The sequence below is a fragment of the Platalea leucorodia genome (genome assembly GCF_965183815.1).
Source record: "Platalea leucorodia genome assembly, chromosome: 7".
NCBI classification, from domain to species: domain Eukaryota; kingdom Metazoa; phylum Chordata; class Aves; order Pelecaniformes; family Threskiornithidae; genus Platalea; species Platalea leucorodia.
This window is the reverse complement of record NC_138829.1, coordinates 36,275,648-36,294,637: the sequence shown is the minus strand read 5'-3', so window position 1 is coordinate 36,294,637 and position 18,990 is coordinate 36,275,648. Positions and strand designations below refer to the sequence as shown.

General features: G+C 39.7%; 1 protein-coding gene across 1 annotated transcript; it reads right to left on the bottom strand.

Annotated features, from left to right (window-relative positions):
- Window positions 1-566: 566 nt before the first annotated feature.
- On the bottom strand, window positions 567-18,328 carry FAM98B (family with sequence similarity 98 member B). Its single transcript, XM_082317964.1, has 8 exons — window positions 18,219-18,328; window positions 17,155-17,303; window positions 16,177-16,311; window positions 15,288-15,466; window positions 8,360-8,440; window positions 7,849-7,965; window positions 5,272-5,439; window positions 567-3,769 (listed from the first exon to the last, which is right to left on the bottom strand). The coding sequence occupies exons 1-8, from the start codon at window positions 18,281-18,283 to the stop codon at window positions 3,416-3,418; spliced, it is 1,248 nt and encodes a 415-aa protein (XP_082174090.1). The 5' UTR covers window positions 18,284-18,328; the 3' UTR covers window positions 567-3,415.
- Window positions 18,329-18,990: the final 662 nt, after the last annotated feature.

Below are 18,990 nucleotides of genomic sequence, written 5' to 3'. Positions count from 1 at the left end.
GAGGGGAGGGAAGAGGACAGGGAGTGCAGGCTAACTCCCAAACCCACAATTCCTAGTTATATGGGCAAATCTGCTCTGCAGTCTTGCACATACAAAACAAGTTGTGGTTTACTTCATAATCATAGAAATTAAAAAAAGAAAACTTCAGAAGTAATTGGAGGATATTCCCTTAGTTTATGTAAAGACAAAAGTAATGATCATATAGACCTATGTAATTTTTTTTTTACGAATATAAAATTTAACTGAGATTCCTTAATCCCAGACAATGTTATAGGGATATATTTGTGACATGCCCTCTCTGTTGAAATTTTCCTACGTTGCTGTCTACAGCCTTCTCCATTTTGGTCAAAATATATCTGTTATTTTTCATTATCATAAAAAGTAAGTTCCATCGCTGTTGTAAATCACCAGCAGGAATGCCTCCTTACAGACCCAGGAAGAACACACAACAGTGGAGCCAAATCACACTACACAAGGGATGCAAACAACTTCAAATACAGTACTTTATTCCTCAGTGTTTACAGCTGTTAACAAAAGTGTCTCTCAAATCCTGAGAAAAACCCCAACCTCTTTTTCAATTCTTTATCAAACAAAACAATATTCAGGTAGATATTCACTAAGTGTGAATAAACACAAAAATGCACACAAACATATATATGAAAGTCTTTTACTTACAACAGAACGTTGGAAAATACTTTTTTTCAAGACAAACATACAAAATTTGAAAAGAGGTTTAAAGCAATTCTTTTCATGGTATTATTGCATCTTTTGATAAATTAAAAGCATACACTCTTGACAGCAGAGGACGGAAAAGGATACCTCTATCAAATGTGGTGGTGCTTACTTTAGTTTTCAACTATTGGCTTCGCATTTTAGAATTATATAAGAAAAACTGAAACGGCCAGATTAAAAAACAAAATCTCCAACCTATTTAAGTTTCCATCTTTGACATGGTCTACGTAAATATAATTGAGAGATGATATTGAAATAATTTAACTGTTAGAATTACATGTGGGCACATACATAGCTGGTTCACTCGATGGTTTACTGCAGGTGGACCTGTCCTGCCTGCTACAAACCATGCAAAAGCACCAAGGCACGTCCGCGTACGCACTTACAGCAGTTCAACTAAACCAGGGCAACTTCACGTCTTAAGACTGATGAAATCTTTATGCATAGATAAGCCATTTGATTTTCCTAGCGTACCTCCTTGGTGAAGCTAAATGCTTGACTGCTGTTTGGAAATTACTTGTAGCAAAAAAATAACATTGGCATGAGCAAACAGAATTTTACGTTAAGGCTTTGGTGGGTAAAAACTACTCTCTCCATTGCTGACCAACCCTTCACCTCCAAGGGCAGCAGTCTCACTTGGTGCATCACCGATCTGTGAGCTATTCCAGAGCATTAGGCAAACACCAGGACTGTGCTCCCACGTGACCCAGGAGGGCCTCGCCGTAACGACTGCAGAGGCCGACAACGGCTTAGGCCAGAAACGTGTGGAGAAAAAAACTGGCAAAGGAACGATGTTGCTAGCAGTTGGGTGAAGTTAAGCCATTATTTCAAGACTTCACATCCAAGCTAACATGTTCCAGCAAGGAAAACGCCTGCCCTTTTTTGTTAGGCACCTGCTGGGACCCTAAAGTACGCCTAAGGCCGTATCTATCACACCACAAGCAGCAGTCTCAAGCAGACTTATGATCAGAGAGAAAATAACAGGAGAGAAACTTTTGAAGTTTATCTATCTGGATGAAAATTTCAAATGAAAAGTTTGGTGATGGCTAATTAATAAAATCTGACACGGGCTTTTGAAAGAACTAAAAATTTCATTTTGAACAGAGCTTTACGTTCAGGCACAAAGCTGCCTATGAAACAGGACATGATGCACGAGTTCCTGAAGGTAAAATAACAAACATCTTTAAAGCATACCAAATACGGACACCAATAGGAAATCTGTGCAGAAAGAACTCATACCTGTGGAACACAAAACCAAAATCAAATCCTGACGTTCAACCTGCAGCTAAGCCTACAGCTGCATACTCAACTGAAGTGCTTCAAGGTTTCCGTGCTATGCAATCAACAGACGCCCCCCCATGTTTATCAGACACCTTCCCGAATCTCCTTCTGGTAACCTGACCCTGATAAACACCGTCATGAATATATACTTGGGCATCATCCCCCTGTTCCACCTCTGCACTCAGGAATGACCTCACAACAGGGGAGGTGATCTAAAAGATGCTGGACAACAGAAACCGTCTTCTTTAACTGACAGCTCTAAATTTAATTCTTGTCTACATGTGTTTACAGCCATAATTGTATGAAAGCCAACTCCTTTTTCTAGAGTAACACTGCGCATGAAGGAGAAGGCACCCATACCATATCAAGACAGAGTTTCTTTTAGGTTATCGCACCAATTGGCTGGCAGAGTAAGAGAGAGAGAAGTCACTGAGGAAGGGCAACTGCTGTATGAGATGTCTTATTAGCTGGGCAGTTGGCAATTCCCAAACACAGAGCAGGCAGGGATGGGGGAAAGGGGAAGGGAAAAAAAAGAAATGCTATGTTCTTTATTCAACCTTTATGTCTCAAGGCTGAATGAGAAGGAATATATAAATGAACTCTTACCAGACACGATGGCTGCAGAAATTTCCTGACCAATCTGATCTTAAAATATTTTTATGAAACACCAATAAAATGGAAAACAGATAAAATCAAAAGAGACAATATCAAAACTCACAATGATTCTGAGTTTGCAGTACACGCTCTGACCTTCAAATAGTTTCCAATATATTTATGAACACACAACCTGATTTTATTAGTTTCTGTAGAGTATTAATTCAGAATGTTACTTTTATGTGAGGTTCTGGAAGAATAAGAAACCTAATTGAATAATTTTGACCAAAGCCTTAAGGATTTTAACATGACACTAAAATTCATTTACACGTCCCACATGAAAACTAGATGAAGAGAAAACGACTGAAAGCAGTGTTCTAGAGTCTTTTAAAAGTGTTTCCATCTCATTCTTAGCCCTATTATTTTGTTTTTTCTACACAGCATTTTGGAGCACAGGAGTGGACATGCAACATGCAATAGAGAGGCCTGAACATTAAATAATATATTTTTGTTTGTTTAGAAAGGGTTTTATTCAGTTTTCTGAGGCTTATTTTAAATAAAATGACATATGTTAAAAAACACCATAGGAGCAGTACGAAAAACAAGGACTTTAGTCATCACATCTTAGTATAAAAGTTCTGTTCAATTAACTAAAAGAATTCAACGACAACATCAGTTGGTCTAATGCAATGATTCATATGGTCATACTTAATTCTAACCTAAACCCAAGTTAACATATCTAAATTCCTGATACCAGTAAACACCACCACTATATTTTGCCAGTTACTCTGTTAATATTTACAGTATGTTAGTATCTTCGGTATCCTCCCCCTCCTCTTCCACCATATGGATCCCCATACCCTCCCCTGCCACCGTAACCTCCCCTGCCACCATAATCTCCCCTGCCACCATAATCTCCCCTGCCACCTTGGAAGCCACCTCCACCTCTTCCCCCACCTCTGAAGCCCCCACCTCCAAAACCCCCACCTCCTCCTCCTCTCCCCCCTCCACCCCCCCAGTTGCCCCTTCCACCCCCACCCCCACCTCCCCAGCCACCTCTTCCACCACCTTCTTGTCTTTTTTGCCAAGGAGGCATTTCGGGAGGAGGTGGTTCAATCTCTGTTGGTCTGCCTCCACGGTCAGGTACTCTCCCCATCAGAACCTATATGGATAAACAGGTCATTTTTAGTTTAAAAAAAATAGAAATAATAACTTGAAGGGCCACAGGGTTCTTCTCCTATGGGTAAAGACAGTCTGCCTGCTCTTCGCAGGAAATACAGTTGCCTCGGCGTGGAGCTTGACAGTAGAATCCCTATCTCCTGTCCCTGTAGCTTGCCCCCACACAACAGAATTCCGAAAGTGATCCCATTTTCCACCTGTAAACCTGAAATAACTGCAGCTAGCTAGCTCATATTACTTTTGTGAAATCTTTATGAAGAAAACTACATGCATGTGAAGTGTAAGTATTACAATAAGCAATATACATAAATTCATATACAATATATGTATCAATATATAAATATAAATTCATATAGAAAAGACTCCTTATGATGCGGCTTTTCTACTTAAATTTCAAAGTTCAAGTTCAAAACCCAATCAGCTGGCAAAAAACATAAACTGGCAAACTAATGCGCAACTCTAAAAGGAATGCCGGTTTGCCTTCGATTAGAAACTACCGACAGTAGAGAGCTGGAACGGTCAAAATACATAACATGCTGCAGTAACACTTTCAAGAAAAGGCAAAAAAAAAGAGATCTTGACTTTGGTGGATATTACTCAGTGTACAAAAAGGGAGACTGCACTGGACAAAGTTATACAAAACATTAAGTTGAAGAACAAAGAGGTATCCGAGTAGGTCTTTTTCTTGTTTTTGTATTTCCTAAATACTCTGTGTGATGAATGTTAATATGCTCTGGTCAGTCCCAGGCACTCCAGTGAAAGTCCTCTCAAGGAAAAAAAAAGTTTCTCTGAGATCTTACAATAATTAAGACATTGCAGAATCTTCCGGATCAAAACATATTAAAGGGTATCTAAATGAGCCACAAAACTTTAGAAAAATCTGTAAATAAAGGATTAATAAAAACAGGCTTAGTCACTATTTGAATGGTGAAACTAATGTCATTACTCACAAGGTTCAGCTTTTGTCATACACAAGAAAGCAGTACAATGTTGATTTATTACTGTAGTGAAAACCAAATAATTTTACTTTGCAGCAAAATGACACTTCCACAGACCTTTTGCGATTTATAATGTATTGATAAACTAAAGATGCTGGTTTGCGAACTGAACAACATAACCCTGGCAAGCGGCAGCCGAGGAACTGATACCAGAAAGACGTGCATGTATCCTTAACTTGAGGTGCGCAGTCCCACTGAACTCAAGATGTCATTTACACACACACACACACACACACAGCCCCCCAACCACTGTTCCTTCTCATCTAGGCTACTGTTTCATCCTGTTGTATGACTCACTGTGTAATAAGATAAAAAAGAAGTTGCTGCAATGTTTACTGGAACGCTGCAAACCTTCCTTTCTTAAAGCACCAGCTATCTTGCAAAAAGAAATGAAAATATCAAGCAAAGAGTATAATTCCAGAATTACTTTTGATAGGTCTGTAAACTCCCATGTCCTTTTATCACAATCCAGAAAGAAAAAGTATACCTTGTTGATCGCACAGACTGTGTTTTCCCGTGTTGATCCACTACTTGTTCTTATGATCTTCGATAAATCTTCTCGAGCAGCAAGAAGGTGAGCTAGTGTAATAGTTGACTTTGGAGATAACGCATAGCGCTTGGGCTGATAGATTCGTGCTATGTCATCTGTTTTTACCTAAATGATAAAATCAAACACAACTTACTTGCTAGGCATAAAACACAGAAACACACTTACCATAAACCATGTATTGGTCTCAGTAAGTTTCAATTTGAACTCAGGGTGTAATGTCTGAAAATCTAGGTTATCTTACAAAATATCGTGCCAGTTGTTACCAATTCTCTTCATATTGATGGAGCTATTGGACAAAAAAATGCTGCTGATTATGTTTAATTGATGCTCAAACTTAGCACCATTACAAAAGAAACTCTCCTATCCCCTGACATCAAACAGATTCTTTGATGTTTTCCAACATATCTAAAGACTAAAATTGAAGAATCCAAACTGCTCTCTCAAGAGCTTTACATAGCCATGTGTAACAGATCACTTCTAAATGTGATGAAAACAGAGCGGCTTCAAAGTAAGGTCAATTTGTGGAAAAAAAATTAAAATGTATCAATGCAGCAAAACACTTGTGCAAACCATGAAAAAGTGAGACTCAGAAAGGGAGAAAGTAAGATATTTTTTTTTTTCCCCCGAACACGCTTTGATGTTTCATTTGTTTAACAAAAAAGAAAAATAAATACACTTTCTGGAAACATCTAGAATGATCTTCAGAGTAAAAACAAATTTGATCTCAGATGGACCAGACAACAGGTGCTGTTCCTTTACATGACTGTTTTGCTAGGCAATCACTACACCATTTTGGATCCATTTCAATCTGCAAACTTACCCCTCATGGGGACTGTACAAGTTAAAAAAAACAAAACAAAACAAAAAAAACCAACAACCAACCAAGCAACCAAAAAAAACCACAAAAAATGCCACACCATCAAAAGCAGAGAAAGGCATCAATACCTATTTAATGGTGGGGAAAAAATGCAAGATAACAAATAAATTAAAAAAGGACAATGATTCGCCTCTTGGCTTAAAAAAAAAAAAAAATCTAAATTTTATCAATGCCAAAACATTTTAAATCCCCAAAACCTTCCTCAAGAAGTTATAAACAAATATTTCTACAAGAGAAATAAGGAAAAAAAGATTTAAAATCATATGTAATTTTGAATTAATATGTAACCTTTATAAGACAGGAAAATGAATCACCTTACTACCTCATCATCATTAAAAATCTCTTTGAACTATTGTTCTATTGTGAAAGCGTATTCATTGTTTTTCACGTTATTTGAATGGAATAGTATCAAGTGACTTAAAATTTTAGTCTGTTTAAGTTAGTCATCAGTTAACATCAACTACATTTTAGAAGTATAATTTAAATTTGAAAATATATAGTTGCATTGGTACAGCTATAAGGAAGTTATACACACAGGGACATCTCCTGACTTCTGTGAGCTAAATGCCCTCCTTTTCCTTTCCTGCAGCAAAAAAGCATTCACAACCCCTGCAGAAATTAAATAGTGAGCCATTCCAAAGCAGCACAGCAGCACCTAGACTCATGTCTTCCAGTGATGCCTAGTGAGCTTCATGAAACTGATTCTGTCTGCATGTGTCAACGACAAATTGTGACACCAGAAAGACTTGTAACAATCCATACCTTCAGTAAGCTTTCAAAATCTTAAGACTTATCCATCTTAAGCTTTCTACACAAACCTTTGGAAGGAAAGCTGATCTTGCAGCTTGAGCAAAAACATCTGTCTCCAGCTTCCCACACGTATATTCACCAAATTACAAACTTTTTGTATCTTATCCCCCTACTCTCTTGGACAGAAACAATATATATTTCCAGCTCAGAAATATCAGACTGGTTAAATCATGACTATGTTTTAATATACAGAGTGCTAGGAAATAGTACAAATGAAATGATCACAATTAAAACAATACCAGCAGAGAAAATCCAGAGGAGTGGTTTGGAATTTTTAGCCACCTGAAGGATTACAAGTAATCGTGTGCTTTTCTCATACAAACTGCTATTCAAATAACCTGTTCAACTGACCATCTGTTTATTCAGTAGCTTTGAATCCAAGACAGGTAGCAGTCACTGTAATCTCACTGACTTTATGGGCAGTCACTCTTTGCACTCAATCTATGTTAAGGCCCAGTGTTTGTCTTCCTCTTGCACCTGCACGAGGAATGCTGAGGTTCCCTCCTAGTTTACTTGATTGGAGGGAGGTGGATATAGCAAAGAAAAAGGGGATATGTGAACTTAATAAAGGGAGAAACCCCAACAGAGGATGCTAGAATTTATAACTGTGAAGCTATAAACAGTCACAAAGGAGGGACTGTGCCATCTGGTCAAATCCTTCCCCTTCCTCAACATCTAGGACTTGTTAAAACCAGGGATGAGAAACTGGTTGGAAAGAAGACAACAGTAATGAAAGTGTATTTACACGCTATGTATATTCGGTAGGAAGACCTGGGGAATTGTAGCAGACTCCCACCTACAGGAAGCAAAAAATACAGCAAGCTTACCTTTGCTCTATCAGACCAGCCAAATGACTGTACTGTCACATCTAGCCTCTTCATTAACATACGTCGGCGACATTCGTACTCACTGCGAAGAGCATCATTGATTTTTTCCAATCTTTCCTGCAGTGTTACAATAAAGAATCCAAACATTCAAATCTGTAAAGTTACAGAAGTCAATTTAAAGTTAACCCCATTCAGCAACTAAGATGTCAATCCCCAGGTGACCGCTATAAACTACATACTATTAGGGGTGTATCTGTGTAGTGCTACAGTAGTGTGTAGATACAAAATATTTTGAAAGTTAATAAATGGATGAATCAACCAAAAAATCTGTTTTACAACATTAATTCTGGAAGTATCTGGTTAACTTTGTTAATATTTAGCAATTCAATTTTAGTACTAATATTTAGCAATAGAACAGCGACTGTAAAATGGACAAAGTTAGATGAAGCCATATGCATTAATTTTGACCATCCTGTTAAACACAGAAAAGAAATGTAGAGGCTTTTTTTACCACTTGGTCAGAATTCAGAGGTTTTGTTAGCAGCGATTTCCCCACATGGTTATTTTGAACTTTTGAGAGAATGTCCTTTATCTGAAACGAAACACATGCTTCTCAGAACACAAATGATATTTACATTTATTTCAGCACAATTTGCTGCAATCACAATTTGCTATTTGTAAGATCAAATATAGCACATTTGTTTTAGTAGACTCATAAAACCAGATACACATCTTCTGGCTTATCATCCATTACAAAAAGATGATTTCCTAAATACACTCACTACATGAGCAACCTCTATACAAAACCATTTTATGGCACACCACTTCTCCTCCCAGTTACAGTAGAGCAATAACTATATGGCAAATTTACCAAGTTCATACAGGCAGTAGGACCAGTTAAATTACTCATTTTACATATTACTAAGTGTTGCAACTACAACTAAGGAAACGTAACAACTGGAAGCTAGGAGTTCTGTTGCCAAATGCTAGACTTGGCTACAAAAATCTGGTGATGGGTGCTAGTAAGAAAGGCAGGAGAGACGATAGGTATGCGGTCATTCTCTTTCACTAACTTTCTTCTAATCCCATGATTGGTTCCATTTAACATTACGTTTGACTTCTGCATTCACTCCAAATCAGTCTTGCTTATACTTCTTCCATTAGTTTTTGCCCTCAATAATCGGGGATGAAGTATGCTCTCTCTTTCTGCCGTCCCAACTCCACTGCATTCTCCACTCCCATTACAAGAAACCTCTACCTCCTCTTCTTGAAGGAGCTTCCTTTGGCACAGCTCTTCTAAAACTCTTATCATGAACGCCCACAATGCTCGTACATAACTTTCCGGCCAACTGATTTTTCAGCTGGAGTAGACTGCATGCATATTATTGTTCCTGCAAGTTTTGCACACAGTCTGATGGGGAGAAGAACTACATCTTCATTTGCTTTTGTAAATAATTATGGGGAACCAAGTCAAACAAGACTAAAACTGGAGTTAATTTTCTTTTACACGTCACAAGGAAGGATTAAGGTAGCACATGACCTACAGTAATACCTGTAGCTGAGGACAGCCATTAGATACATTTGCAAGGATTACAAGACTTCATGTAGGCACACAGGCATTTACATTAAATTTATCAAAGCTATGGTTCAACGCTCACTCTTCCAGTTCTATCTTAGTTCATCTTGTCAGAGTTTTGAGCTCTACATATTATAGAAATATCATCTCCAGTGATCACTATTAAAAAAAAACTCTAGGAGACAGAAATCAAATTCTAGAGCACCAAGTTAATTGATTAAAGAAAGCTACTTGAAAAGGAATACTTGATAAATCAACTCTCATATTTCACAGTTTTTGTAATTATCTCCTTTTCCTTTTTTTGCATATACCAAGGAAAGAATCTGATCTCAAATTCTGTGTGAAAACCAAGGTGTATATTTTGTTCTTATCACATTACCTTTGGGCAGCACTGTGGCAAGTTAAAGACACAACACCCCTGGAAAAAGTCTGAAGTAAAAAATACTACGCCATGAACAAATGATGAGAAAACAAGTGTTTTGACTCCAGCAGAAAAGACAGCCTAGTGGTATCTGAAAAGTGGCCATCTAGCTACTGTTATATTCCCTGCTATTATACTCCATCCATACCAAAAAAGAGGTCACAATAAGCAGTGAAGTTCAGTTCCATGTACCCCACTGATCCCGACACTTCTCTTTCTCTGCTAATTCTTGCTTGTTTGCAACCTCTATTTTCTTTACAAAAAGCCCTCCCAGGTTGTCTGATTTGTCTGTCTTCTAAATGTAGCCAACTTGTTTTGATTTTAATGAAGCATGTACATGATGCCTCTCATAATCTACTTCAAAATTCAAAAGCACAACCTATGCTTGAATTTAAACAAATGTCTGAAGAATCAAAAACTAATGTTAATAACCAACAATATAAAAAGATCAGCATGACAGCAAGAGATGAAGAAATCAGTAATTAGTACAGAAGAAGGAATAAAGAGAAGATGAATTAAAAATTCGATTAGGCAAGAGGTGTCCATCTATACACCATTAAGGTCAGAAACATAACCTCAAAGGTTCTGATGAGTTGAAACGAAGGGAGTCTATCAAAATGAGACTGGCTGCTGCTGAAAAAAAAAAAAAAAACACAACAAAACCAAAACAAATCCTCAATGCAATTTATAGCTATAGAGTGAAAGAAAATCTGGAAACCAGTGATGCTGAATACTATCTAGAGATTAGAATTATTGCAAGTTTGCAGCTGCAAGGGCAGCTAAGAGGTAAATAAAACACTGGGCTCCACATACAAAAGCCATGCATTCTGCCACCACAAGTCCATCGCAATTAAAAGACCCAACCCACCACTGAGTGCTCCTGATTTCCATAAACTGAAAAATGAAAGGAAGTTTAGAGAGAACAATTAAGGAAGAGAATCAGTGAAAATCAGAACAAAGAGAAACAAGAGCAGCTAAATGAAACAATCCTTTATTGACTGGGAAACTGCCCCCTAACTTCTGCAACCTTTTCTTTCCAAGTTAAAGAGAATACCTATGCAATTTTATCCAGTGACAGGTTTATTAGTCAAGCAACATTTAAGAAGGAATCTTTTCACCGATGAACTGGTCTACGTTCATGTTTGTGACACACTGTAAAGTCATACCCAGATTACTGAATCTCCACTTTACGCCCTCGCTCCCACCAGCAGGACTCTGAGGGCATATCCTACCACTATAACGGTGAAATAAGCTGAGCTGCCTTACAGTTGCAGAATACATCACCCAGTGTTGACTGATGACAGGGCTAGGAGTACGAGAGCTTTGACATACACCTGTCTGCCAGAGGACAGGAATACAGCTGATGTGAGAATCTACGCTATAACCCACATTCCTGAACACGACAGTTGCCCTAGATTAAGAAGGATAAGCAGGAGTTTAAAAAAGCCACCACCACCACAACCCAGAAAGAAGTCTACATGTGTAAGTGGGAACAATACCAAAAGCAGTGCCCAGATAAAAGAGCAGTGAAAATATACTCATAGAAATCTAAAACAAATTGTAACAGCCAAATCATCCTAAAGTTCTGAGACACTCAGCTGTAAAAAGCAAGCCAATTAATTGGAAGCTAGACGGAGATGAATATATTTGACTATTCGACATACTGTGTAATCAATGACCTTGGTAACATTAAATATTTATGGGATTGCTTTGGAAGTTCACAGACTCTCTAAAAATAGTTTAAAAACAAATCGGTTATTGGATTTGTTTGAGACAAAAACATTGACTTCAAAATCTGCTGTATAAAAATATACAGTTATTCTACTGTTACCAAATAAAGCATATCTTTATGTATTGAACATGACATTTCTCATCTGTTTTGTAAGTCTATACTCCTTTAAAAAAAAATTTAGCTCACATTTCACTACCGTGTTCCATATATTTATTAATTATCTTTACCCTCTGTCAAAATAAAGCAGTAAATTTTTATGTTTAACACCATTTGCACAGATAAACATCATGTATGCATGCAACTCCAGGGTTTCTAAGATTTTGAAAAAACCTGACCTGGAGAGAGGTGTAATTTTATTAATTTAAGTTAAACTATCAACGCTTTAAGGAAGGAACATTGTCTTAATTAGTCATGAGGTGTACTGCACAATTGCAGAAAGATCACCTAAAATCTTAAGCACAAAATATTTTTAACCGAACCTTTGCTTCTCTTCTATTTACCTGCAGATCATTTTAGTTTCAATATTTATCTAACTTTAAAGACATTTTTGTTTGACCTTTATGCCTGGTGAACAGGACAACTCTTTCATCTTGTTTCCTACAAGTACACTGATACTTAATGTACAGGCACCACTATGTCTGTAAAATTATTAAACATTAACAGTTAAAAGCAACACACTAACTTAAATATGAATAAATTCTAGGAAGTATTCCCAAATACTTTTAAAGATATTCTTCTCATATTTCAACTTAAATGTTATTTTAGCTTAGTTTTGATTTAATTTCTTTGATAACCCTTTATAGTTTCTTTTCATTCTCTATTATTAGGGGACTACTTTTCACATATTAGAAAACAAATTATGTGGGCAAAAAAAATTTAGAAGTCTTTCAAATAAACAGAATGTTTAGAATGTCACTTTGTAATTAGGTGGGAAATTCACACTATCTTGACTGGAAAAAAGCCAGATGTGAGCATGAATTACAAAGCACAACACCAGCATAAACTTTTCTAAATCTTTGATCAATGTTCATTTAGAATTTATGGGGTTTTTGGTACTAAATTTCAGAATGCCTCCCAGAGTTACCCTTTGTAAATATACTTTATAAGGGAACAGCATCTTAAAAAAAAAGCAACTAAAAAATTACTATTAGTTTTTCAATGCTATAGAATAAAATAAAATAAATTTAGTGGTAGGAGGCTGTAATACTGTCAATTCACCTATCATTTTCTTAATTATGTTGATAACCACTGCCTCAGTTTATTACAGGAGATGCAAATTTAAAAGGTACCTCCTATGACTGCATATTCAAAGTTTGAGCTACTACAAAACTCATAGTTTGCATGAAGAAAGCAATCCTGATTTTATACTAGTCTTTTCAATAAACTGACAAATTATTAAAACAATCAATGTTCTAACGTTCCATACCAAAATACAATGTGTGATCTGTCCCTTTGGTAGATTGCTGCTGCACAGCCAAACTATTCTCAGAACTATTCCCACAGCTACTGACAATGCTGAAGATGCTAGACAGAGACAAAGAGTAGACATGTTGAAATGCTGCAGATACATTTGCAAATTCAATAAAAATACTAGAGTAGTATGTAAGTCTCTTATTACAAATGATATAGTAGAATACTAAAAATCAACAGTGCAATTTTACACAGAACCTAATTAAATCAGAAGCAACAACATATTTGGAAAAAGAAATCAATCATTTCAAGTGAATTTTTGCGAGAATCTAAAAAAAAGTAACAAATGGTACTCTGAAAAAAATGTTTACAAAGCCAATGAATTCCAATTGGTAGTATCACCGTTCTAATGCAGCTACGTCTACAAATGTAGGCGTCTGACTCTGTACTGTATCAAAATAACTCTGAACCTGTCCTATACTAAAGTAAGGGATGAAGGACAAGGAAACATATAGTAGAAATTCTACAAAATCTCCTGAGAGGTAGGAAAAAACCCCTTCGTTTGTAAGGGATGAAACATACGGAGAACAAATTACACTATTAATTTGGAGTTACAGAAGATGAATGAACTAGTTTTGCCACCTTTCTACGCTCTGAAGTGAGTACAAGTGGTACAACCACTGTGGAACTGACAGACCTGCAAACCATCGCAAAATAGCTCAGGCAGTATTATTAAAAGAAGAAAAAAATTTTAAAAAGATAACACGCTTTAAAGATTCTGTTCATTTTAGTACTTATGAAACTGTACCAGTTTACATAAACTGTAACAGTAGCACCCTACACACCAATTCAAGCCTGTGATCCTATCTGAAAGGAAATCTTGGACTTCGCAAAAGGTGGCAGATACTAGGAGTCTAATAACTCAAAGAAAACCTTCTAGATTCTCTCTGTGTACGTGAAGGAACTGGCCCACCGGGTCTGGTCTTGCTGTCCTGCAATTGCAAAACTAGAGTCCTACTGCTTTAACATGAGATGAATCTAAATCTGCACCCAAGAAGTGAAGCAAGGAAGTGAGCAAGGAAGGCCACTGCCCATGGCTGCAGCCTACAAACCCACATGGATGTAAACACAGCTAACACACACAGAGGGAGATCAACAGTACTAGGCAAGTTTCAATCAATTAGTTATTAGCTGGAGCTCTGACATTTTAATCCTCAGAAAACAGTGCTAGAACTGTTTCTTCATCCTTTCAAAAATACTCAATGGAAAGACTGGATATAAAGATTTCATTAGAACTAAACATATCAAGCACAGTTAATAGTTCAGGAATAGGCATTTTCACTGTCACCTGGATGCTCCTTTTTATAAATGAATCTATTAAAGGTTTTGTCTTGTCACACTAAAGATGTACAGATGTAAGAAAACCATGCAAGTAACAGGCCCTCTCCCCAAAAATCTCCGAATGTTCAACTGCCCGCTGGCTGATGAGAAGAGGAGGAGGAGGAAGGAAAAAAGAAGCATAATCATGTAAAATTACTAAACCCAAAGACACAGCAGCAGAGGGAGATTCATTCCATGCTCTCTCATAATTCTTAAAAGGGATTGGTCACCCACTCTTTCCCCAAATACTAGGGAGAAATAAAGAGCAAAACTCTTAGCTGCCTGACAGAGAAGATAAATTCCACCCCAAGTGCCTATTTACATTCTACAGTGAGGAAGTCAGGTTAAGGATCACATCAGTGAAACGAGTTAGAAACTGGTGGGACAAAACTGAACGAACTATCCTTTTGAATAAGGTTTAAGTTGGCTTATTCACTGGCTATTGGTAATTCAGGCATTTTCATCCTTTTCTGCAACTAAGGAAACAGCACTAAAAAAACAACCAATACTTGCAATTAAGAAATTCATAAACTAAAAAGCGAAAATTTAAGTTTTGGATATTAAATTTAAATACATCCCAGAAATGACTACAGGTACATAAATGCAGTTATTACCCAAAGTCTTCTGCTTGCTGCAGCACATTTGAATGGGTAACAGGAAAACTATGTTACTTCAACTCATACCTTAAATTTGCATGGCAAAATATGCCTCACCAGGTACGTCGCACCCTCGTGGAAATGCTGCAATACTTCACCTCAGAACTAAAACAGTTTAACACTAAGCTGGCTTTCAGAATAAAAATTCCTTTGCGCCTGTTAGCTAGGGCTTTTATGGATTAGACTGTTGGGCCCTCAACTCTAAGATGAACGCTTACAGAGATAATGCTTACACAACAAGAGAGAACGCATAAAAGCCCATACCTTTTGTTCCACGTTGGTTAACAAGGGAGGAATATCAGAGGACGAGGAGTTTGGCAGGCCCAGTGCATCGCAAATAGCTTGCACTTCCTGATAAATTTCATTGTGCTTTTCCAAATGAGAGCCTTTAATCTTCTTGCTGTGCAATATCTTTAAAGCCTGAAGTTCTGTACTTAGAAATACTAGGGAGAAAAGTGTCATAATGGCAGATTTAGAGACACTTGAATATTTCTGCATCCACATTCTCATACACAAATACAATATATACATTTATAATAGGACCATGATAACAGGGAAACTCTTTCTCAGTTCTCTCCTGGACAGGTCAGTATCAGTTTCCCATTCTTTATCTGAACTAACTCTCACCTGATTTCCTACCTTCAGCCTACACATCTTATTAACTGCTAAACCCACTTCCGCCACCAGACCCCTAGTTCCTTGGCTAGTTTCATATTATCACACTGATTCCTGCTGCTACTCCTTTGTCCAGGTCCAGCTTAAACCTAGACTTTTCTTCCCTCAATCCTGCTTTCAGCACCTTCAAATCACATAGCATTTTCTTTTAAGCTGCCCAGAAACCTCTCAGAAACACGGGAAGCAAGGTCTCAGTTTCAGCTGAGCTGGAACTGGATCAAGAGAGGGATCAGGAGGCCTTAGTAGGTGGAACCATACTTCACAAAGAAATTTTAGTTTCTACTAAAATAGTTTTCTAACAGTTTTCTATTTTCCACCTCTGCAGAAGTGAGCTGATGCATGCTCAGCTAGGTTGTAATGATTGTACACATATACTTAAATACACATAAAGAACTATTCAATGTAAATTGTACAATAACAATAGAGCATGCATGTAAAATACATGGGGTTATAAATGGGAAAAATGGTGATAACTTACAGAGGAGTTTAAGACAATCTTCTTTCTCTCTTAATCTGTCCTTGATGTCTCCAGATACAAGTGATGAATAAGGACAAGCCATTTCTCTCAGAAAGCCACTAATCTCAAGCTGGAAGCTCTCTATATCTTTATCACCTATGGGAATAAATAAATACAAAACTAATGGCTTTTTACAGAAACATCAAACTGCAATTGAATTTTCTTAACTTATACATTTAAATTGCACGTTTCAGTAGCCCAGACTAACATTTACCACCAACCACCTTAGTAACATTTTCTTCTTAAAGAAGTCCTACATACAAGCAGACAAGCCTTTTAATAGTTACAGCAATACTGTACTCGTGCTTTGAACAGGAAGGTGATGCTACAGCAGTCTTTGAAGACATGAATGCAAATGAACATCACTAGGAAGTCAACAGCTTATGTCACAAAACAGCGTATCAATGTAATTAATTTTCTGATGAACAAGTTACAGGAGTCATAAGCCTGTTATTTTCAATAGTTGTTTTTAGTTTCACTACTTTTTTGTGAAAACATAAGCAATATAAAATCTCATCCAAGTTCCAGCACTCAACAGAAAGAATCAGGTAGCGCTAACGAGCGACTCGCGTTATCTACACACAGTGCTGAATGGAACACTGCACTGAACCAACTAGCTGAAAACACCAGGCACTGGAATTTAAGCCATCAAAATATGATTACACATAACAACCATTCACAGGATGTATGAATATACTTTTTATATTTATGTAGATCTAAAAAACCCCAAAAGCACCCTTTTTTTTTTCTTTTGAAATAAACTTCACAAGACAAGACCTTAATCTAAGAGCCACATACATGCAAATATCAGCCTCAGTTTGGCTACCTGTCAGCTATTTTCTAAACTTCAACACTGTAATTTCACTATTAGCTGAACAACATGGGTCTAAATCCACTGAACAAATACTAAATTGCTTTAATAAATTAACATTCATATACCATCTGTTGAAGTGATGCTTTCTTCCATGTTACAAAGTGACTTTATTTGGGAACCTAACCAAACACAAAGCTCAAAAAATTCTGGTGAAGACAATCCAGTTTCTGCTGCTTTGTTCAGGGCTTCCTCCTCCAACAAGGGACCCTTGTACCTGCACACAGAGATAAACATTAGTGATAAGAGGCAAGTTTAACATAAAGTATACACATTTTAAAATCATTTTACTATAAGCTGGTTAGTAACTACACTGAAAGAAATTAATCTTTGTAAGTTACTTTTGTGAAGGAATAATTCAGACTTTCTTTAAACACACCAAAAAATGAGTGGTAATTTATAAACAAAATGGTTTGTCAGAAAATAGGAGGCAGGCATTTTCACATATCACATGTGTATGTGAAAACAGAGTTTCATGTCTTGATACATGCTAAACAGACAAGAGTTCAAGTATTAATTCAAGCGTTTAGTCAAACAAATTTCCTTCCCACATGAAGAACCCACTGCCCCAGAGCACGGGCAATAAGATAACTGAAAATTAAACTAAATTTTGCATTGTTTCTGCTCTGTTGCATCTGAAGCACCTTCGCGGGAGGCAGGCAGGCAGGCACCGGGCGGGCAGCCCCGCCGGTGGAGGCCCGGACGCCCCGCAGAGGTGCTGCCCCCCCGGTCGCTCCGGTGCGACTGACCACCACCGCTTCCAAACGCTCTCTGCCCCAAGAGACGCCCCTGCAGCCGCGCTTCCTTCGCCTTCCCCCCATCACGACCAGGGCAAGCCCCAGGCAGGCGCCGTGACCCCGCTCCCGGGAGCGGGGTGAGAGGCCCAGCCCCGGCCGTCGCCGGGCCTCCCCCCGCACCCGCCGGAACGCGGGGCCCGTCCCTCCGCCGCCCCCCGGCTCCCCGCCGCGGCCGGCGCCGCGCTCCGCTCCGCTCCCCTCCACTCCCCGCTTCCGGCCCGGCCCCCCGCCCGCGGCGAAGGGGCCCCGCTCCGCGCACGGCCGGGTAGCGCGGCGGCCGGCGCCCCTCGGCCGCTCGCCCCGCGAAGGGGCGGCCGCTGCTGCTCCCCGATTACCCCAGGGCCTCCAGCGCGTCCAAGATGTCGCACTCCATCTTCAGGCCGGGCGCCAGCTCCCTCATGCCGGCACCGCGGCTCCCCGCCGCGCCGCGCTGTGCCCTCCTCAAACCGGCCCTCCGCAACCTGCGCCCGCCGCCGCGTTCCGCTGCCGCCGCGGGCCCGGCGGGAGGCGCCGGGCTGCCCCCGCCCCCGCTGCCGGCGGCTGCCTCCCCGGCTCGGAGGGGCTGCGGGCCGCCCCGTGCCGCCGAGCCGCACGCAGCTGGAGGTGACCCTCGCTGCAGGCCGGCCCTGCCTTTCCTGCCGGACGGAGGGCGTCCGGGCTCGCTCACCCGTCGCTGGCGGGGCTTGGCTCCTGCCCTACGGCTGTCCCTGCTGCCCGGCTCCGGCTTGGCCCCAAGCCACTGCCCGGTGCAGCCGGCTCACCCGCCACCTGCCCCCCGCCAGCTGCCAGCCACCTGGAAGAAATACGGGACCGCGGCCGCCCTTTCGGCCTCCGGACGCGGCCGGAGCCTGGGGAGCCCGCTCTGCCGCCCAGGGGCCCTTACGGCCTGCCCCGCGCCTCGTCTGGGACGGGGTTAAAAAAGCAGCTTCTCAGGCTCGGACCTCTGCGGTATTTCTGGGATCTCGCTGAATTTCGAACTGTGAAATTCTGCCTGAGGCGGAGCAGACCGCGGCTGCAGGGCCCCCGTAGCCACGATTTTCCACTGTGGGGGGCCACTGCCCTGCCCCGGGGGCGCGGGCCTGGCGGGGACCCGCTCCTGGGGCCTGG

Coding starts and splice junctions, on each gene's coding strand:
- FAM98B (XM_082317964.1), bottom strand. CDS start 18,283: ATGAGGGAGCTGGCGCCCGGCCTGAAGATGGAGTGCGACATCTTGGAC. Junction 17,304..18,218: donor GACGCGCTGGAGGCCCTGGG/GTAATCGGGGAG, acceptor CTCTGTGTGCAG/GTACAAGGGTCCCTTGTTGG. Junction 7,966..8,359: donor CTCTGAATTCTGACCAAGTG/GTAAAAAAAGCC, acceptor GTAACACTGCAG/GAAAGATTGGAAAAAATCAA.